Here is a 6,463-nt window from a genome sequence, read left to right as displayed (position 1 = left end):
CGTGCGCTAAGGAGTTGGGAGAGCAGCAGATTTGGGGAAGTTGCGCTGTGGCTGCTGGTGTGGTGGGGAGCGTGGAGGACCCCCGTGTCTTTTCGAGTGGTTACCCCGCGGTATATGGTGAGTGGGGAAAGGCCCAATGTTAGCCTTTATCAAAATGATGTTTACTCTTATTATTCATATTTCATTTCATATCATATTCCCTGCTACTGTTTCTGAAGCTCAACTGTACCTTGTCTACATGTACCACAACTGATTTGTCCAAAAGTTATGTCAAGTCATAAAACCTCTCCACTATTTTCCCTCAGAAACAGATTGTCAACAAGGCAATTGGTTTTGCTGTCAAATTATGTGTCCTGACTGAGTAGTTTCTTGAAGAAATTGACCGGAGATTGGAAGCCATCAACTATGGCAAGATCCTCCATACCATGTGAGAACTACTGATGTGGGTCAGAGAAATGATCCACCTAGGTCCGTGGTGGCAAACCTTTGGCACTCCAGATGTTATGGACTACAATTCCCATCAGCCCCTGCCAGCATGGCCAATTGGCAGGGGCTGATGGGAATTGTAGCCCATAACATCTGGAGTGCCAAAGGTTCGCCACCACGGACCTAGGTCAACATTCCCATCTGCTGTCAATGACCAAGCAAAGGTTTCAGGCAACTTTACAAACTGGGTATGATGCTGAGATCTATCTCCTGAAGTAATCCCACGACTGGCTCATAAGCCTTCTAAGAACTGGATGGGAGCTCAGACTCATACACACTTCACTGGACCCAAGTAATTCCATCAACACTTTGCTTTGCTCCCCTCGCTCACGGCTATGATTACTAAGTGGCCTTTGCTGTGAGAAAGCACCTGCTATGGGTCCCTTCTTTGCTTCCTAACCCAGCAAGCTGGTTGTTTGACCCCACCAACCTATCACTGTGCACACAACTGGACTATCTTTTGGGGTGACGTTACCTCTTGGTTAGACACCTCTGCTTACTGAACAAAGCCCAGCACTGCAGAGATCCAGATCCATCTACTTTTCCTTGGAGAGAAAGACTTGTGGTCCCTGCAGGAAACCATGGGGATCTTCCAGAGATATATATCATCTCCAAATAAAGAAGTCTACACTTTTGGTTTCCCTAGCCACTGACAAATATTTTGCACTACATGTAAGAAGGAGAGTTAATCTAAATAAATCTGCAACCACTAATACTTTGGGTGTTTTTAAATTATTTAACTTTTATTACTGTTGCACCATTTATACAATTACATATAATTTCAATGCATCCATTGTACATTTTGCTTTTTCGTCTTTTTTTTCCAATGAGTGGTGTGTTGGTGTCTGTGACACAGAATGGAAGAAAAACTGGAACTGCAATGAATGCAGACTTTTTTTTTCATTTTCACTGACCAATAAACAGAACTACAGGTGCACCCAACCACGGACATGCATTAAACTCGTCATGAGAAATCTAGGTAGGCTAAGTAGGATGAAGAATGCTTTTAAATTTTTTTTCAAACTCCCAAAATATTTGGAGAGAAAGAAGAATTGGAGGATTGGCATCAAGAAAAAAATGTGGACAACTACGGGGGGAGGGGGGGTTGTCTGAAAGTTGCCATTCATTCGCTGCATAAAAAATACAAAACAATAAAAGGTTGTAAATTTTTTTTAAAAAGGAAATACTGCTTTGATAAAGATCCGATTTATGTGGCTCTGGTCCAGAGAGCAGAATCACTTCTATCAATATTCCCAAACCCCTATTAGAGAAAAAGGAACAGATCAAATACGTTGGTGGAGTGCATTTTAAAGCAGTTTAGGTTCAAAACAAAAGAAGTTCTGTACTTTCAGACCCTGGGATTTTCTTCTGCTTTCTATATCTGATTGAAATACAGGACTTTGTAGAATTGGCAGAAAGCATATTAGATATTTCCCCCACAAAAATACTATTTGGATTCCCCCCCACCCACCCCTTTCCCACCCACCCACCACCAACACCACCCCCAGTCTCCCAGCCTTCTTCCTCCCTCACAACTGAATGGGACAATCCATTATTTTATTTTATTTTATTTTTCTCGGGCAATATGTATTTCATATCTCAGACCTGAAACAAGTTAGCAGAGCTGGGCCGATGGCGAGGGAAGAGAATTAAAAAAAAAGACACAGGTTGTTTTTAAGTGGTTTTTCCCCCCAATAGGCTGTCCAAATTTAATCTTTCACTGCTATGGTTTGATCCGAAAGAGTAGCCGGAGTTTCAGACGTTTTCGCTTCCTCTGGTGGGGCTGCCGGCTCTGAGGCCTTTGGAGTTGAACTAGGTGCTTCTGTTGTTGCCGGGGTCTCCTTGGAAGAAGGCGCAGCCTCGCTGCTGCTAGGTTTTGAGTCTGAAGCCACTTCGCTTTTAGTTTCTTGGGCTGCAGGAACTGGAGCCTCAGTCTTTTTGGCCTCCCCCTCCTCCTTGCTCTTGCCATCTCCTTTACTAGTGGTGACTTCTGAAGGCTGGGAAGCTTTTGCATCACTGCTGGGGTCTGAGGGTTTGGGCGCTTCGCTGCTGGGCTCCTCTTTCTTGGGTGCCTGCTGCTCGTGGTTCTTCGGTGGCTCCACCTTGGTGTCAGCCGCCACCTCTTGCTTCTCAGGCTCTGACTTCTTAGCTTCTTCCTGGCTTTCTGCTTTGCCTTTCTCTCCTTCTTTGTCGTCCGTCTTGTTGGCAGCCATTTGAGCCTCCTTCTCACCCTTCTCCTCCTTGCTGTTCTCTTTCACTTCAGCTGCCTCTGTGGTGGCTGGCTGGCTCTGTTCATTCTCTTTTGAAGCCTCCCCTTCCTCTGCAGCTGCCCCCTCAGCCTTCTTGTCCTTGTCTTTCACCTTCTCGTCATTCACATTGTAGCCCTTCTTCTTCTTGCTCAGTTTGCCTCCCATGTTGGAGCTCTAGAATCAAGGCAAGAGGAAAAGGTTACCCAAAAATACAATAATCCCACCTCATATTACCTAGGAAATCAAAATGAAATAGATTCATTCTCTTATCATAAAAGGAAGATCAGTACTGGGAGCAGAGGGATCTTACAACTGAAGGCTGAGGGCCTATTTTCACCACAGACTTGTATTTCTTTTGTACCCATCCAAGTATTATTGTTATCCTTCAAGATATTAAAGAAGGAGAACCAGTGGGATGTACTAAAGAATGTTCGACTAGGACTGGAGGGATTAGTGTTCAGATTCTGCCATTTTGCTATTTATTTGTACCCTGCTTTTCTCCCCATAAGGGCTTAAAGTGGCTTACATTATTCTTCCCTCCTGTATGTTATCCTCAAAACAGGTTAGGTCAAACAAGATTGATGGACTCCACCACCACCACCACAGGACATAAGCCTTCCACAAACATTAGGAAAGACGCATCCATTGCCCAAAGACCCCCCCCTTCACATAAAACCCCTCCTCAGCAGCAGTGGCGTAGGAGGTTAAGAGCTCGTGGATCTAATCTGGAGGAACCGGGTTTGATTCCCAGCTCTGCCTCCTGAGCTGTGGAGGCTTATCTGGGGAATTCAGGTTAGCCTGTGCACTCCCACACACGCCAGCTTGGGCTAGTCACAGCTTCTCGGAGCTCTCTCAGCCCCACCTACCTCACAGGGTGTTTGTTGTGAGGGGGGAAGGGCAAGGAGATTGTCAGCCCCTTTGAGTCTCCTGCAGGAGAGAAAGGGGGGGATATACATCCAAACTCTTCTTCTTCCTCATCTCTTCCACATGCCACTCCACTCCTCACATCATTAGAATACAAGGTAAAAACTAACATTTCCTCACAGTTATCAGCAACAGTACTAAGCAGAACAGGAACACATGAATAAATTACATTTGGATAGAGAGGAGCACACCCCTCCCTGGATTAATTTTAACTAATTTTATTGACATTTTTAAAATCCATCAAAATTCCTACAGATAATTTGTTGGCATAGAACTCTCTGCGTATATTTCACATCTCACTTTTGACAATATATTGAACTCAACATTTTTCAAAATAGTTGGATGAGTTTTGATTGTTTTAGCCCTTCATGTGATAGTTTACACAACACCTTCCTTCACAAAGGAGGCTGAAACTGAGATGCTGAAACAAAATGGTTATCTGAAATATAAAGTTGGCTTCTTGTCCCCATTCTAACACCTCACAGGGAAGGAAAGCATCAGATGGTTCGGGTAGGAAGGCACGTCCACCATGGTCCCAATCCCAGTTGGGCATTGCATGCACACGAATAGAGGAGAAGCCCCAGTTCACATGAGATGGTTACATCTGACACAATGTGGGGTTCCCAGTCCAGTGTACTCTCTAATGTGTGAAGACACACAAGCCAAAAGGATATCCTGTTGTGAAGCACAGCAGTTTTGTTTCACGGTTTGTTGCCATGCTGCTTGAATTACCTGTATTAACTACATAAGTAAAGGAATTACTCCTCAGAGCCTGAGCTGTGAAAAAAACAGTTCCCACAAATGCAACTGAACAGCACCAGAAACCAAAATGGACTCCACACAGCCACAAGAGAGGTCATTGACCCCACTTTGGTCTGAGAGCTCGGTCAATGAAGTCTCATAATGTTAGAGCCACTCTAGTTCTCACAGCTCACCCAGATACGTCGCTCTAATGCTGATTATATAAAGGAAATGAAGTTTTTCATGCCCATCCAGTCACATGGCAACTCAGAGCAGTTTTGCAAATCAGCAGGAACCAAGACTTGAACAATGGTTGAGAGCATATTTGCTTCCAGATAGCCAATCCCCAATTAAGCCTGTATTTGTTTGCCTGGCAAAGCTTGGATAATATAAGCAAGCTTTTGTTCAAAATGCCTCTTTTTATTTTTTTCAAGTTGTCCCTTTTTTACATGACTGGAAAAGTGCCTGCCATTAAGAGGGGGGAGGGGAGAGGAAGGTCAAGTGTCTCTTCTTGTGCCATGAAACCCACGGCTCCCTCAGACGGTCCCTGTCCGTGGAAGCGGGCGGACTGCCCAGCGGCCAAGGGAACAGGTTTCCTGATTACTACAAACTGAAGAGCAAATGGCAGTGAGTACTTATTGGGGTAAAGAAGCCCCTCGGGGTCATGGCAAGTATTCCCCTGCTTGGGGAACCAGAATGCCTAGGGTGAGGTTCAGCCACATTCCAAACATCAACCCAATATATAGGGCATCTGGAGAGATGGCCTATATTTTTCCTGAATGAATGAACGAACAAACAAACAAACAAACAAATGGACGGACAGATGGATGGATGAAGAAATTAGATGTATATATTGACAAAGTGTATATCCCAACACCCAGATATGCAAGGTGTATATCTTGACAACCCGCTCAAACATGGCTCCTGTGGCTAACTGCAACAGCTCACTGTAACTGTGGGTCACCCCATTCTGCAGAAATCAGTGAAGCAAGGATATGGAGGTTTGCCAGGGGCAATCATTTTCAAACTGTGAAAAGGGTGATCAAGAACCATTTTCAACAGAACCCCAAGGTAATATGTATTTCCATCCTAGATTCCTCCCAGAACCATATCAACTTGCAGTAATAATAGTAACAAATGTACATAATCAAATGGATCTGCCAAGTTGGACCACCAACACACTTAATCCAGAATAGTCTGCCTTGGCCAGCAGCATCTCAAGCAGAGGAGGGTTCAGTAACCAAACAATCAAATTTGTCAACTAGCTGGTGAATGGGCTGCTTTTTTTACCCTGGTTAAATACAGTTAAGCATTCTATGAAGTCAAGAAAGCCTTTGTGTAAATGGACACCTTTTCACAATGGCATCATGGGAATATCTAACAACCATAATAAGCTACTTTGTTCCATGCCTCAGAAGTAACCAGCTTCATATACAAATAGGCAACTCATTTAAGAACAGGAATCCCCTGTTGGCTTCTCTCTCCAGAAATCTTCTACCCTCCCCAACGTGCCACATGTGGTTGCAGCAAAGGAACACAGTTAAACAAACACACACACCTCACACACACCAGCAATCATCGGAACGGCAGGCCACTCTTGACTTCAGACTGCCACAAGGATCCACAACGATGGGGAAAATCTATTTGTGCTCTGGAAACCTTCTGAGGGAGGTTAGATACTGGACTCAAGTCTCTGGGTTTTTGTTCTATCAAATGCACCCGCTAATCATTTGAGTCATGCTTTGATAATATACCCAAGTGTTTTGCAGGGAAAGACTGCAGTGGTAAAATGCTAAAGCAGAACTCTTTCCTAGCTCTGCTCCCTGAGTTCCTTATAAGGGGAGATGTCAGGGTGTGAACCTGTATGGGAAACGTCTGCCTAGCAGCAGTCCTCTTTCAGCACGGCCTGGACCATAAATGCCAATGGGGGCTTGTGCCATCACACACAACATGTTATCCCAAGTACCTCCTTAACCCCTTAGTCTTGCTTTGGGCTGAAGGAACTTGACGCTCACCTCCAGGGCCCTAACAGACTCTGACAAGGAATCCACGCTAGGCCTGTC

The 6,463-nt window shown here is 44.6% G+C and overlaps 1 protein-coding gene across 1 annotated transcript; it reads right to left on the bottom strand.

Annotated features, from left to right (window-relative positions):
• Window positions 1-1,202: 1,202 nt before the first annotated feature.
• On the bottom strand, window positions 1,203-2,900 carry BASP1 (brain abundant membrane attached signal protein 1). The gene has a single exon (XM_048507595.1). The coding sequence runs from the start codon at window positions 2,898-2,900 to the stop codon at window positions 2,196-2,198; it is 705 nt and encodes a 234-aa protein (XP_048363552.1). The 3' UTR covers window positions 1,203-2,195.
• Between the last annotated feature and the right edge of the window lie 3,563 nt (window positions 2,901-6,463).

This window comes from Sphaerodactylus townsendi, linkage group LG09 (genome assembly GCF_021028975.2).
Source record: "Sphaerodactylus townsendi isolate TG3544 linkage group LG09, MPM_Stown_v2.3, whole genome shotgun sequence".
Classification (NCBI taxonomy): domain Eukaryota; kingdom Metazoa; phylum Chordata; class Lepidosauria; order Squamata; family Sphaerodactylidae; genus Sphaerodactylus; species Sphaerodactylus townsendi.
This window is presented reverse-complemented; position numbering and strand designations above follow the sequence as displayed.

Coding starts and splice junctions, on each gene's coding strand:
- BASP1 (XM_048507595.1), bottom strand. CDS start 2,900: ATGGGAGGCAAACTGAGCAAGAAGAAGAAGGGCTACAATGTGAATGAC.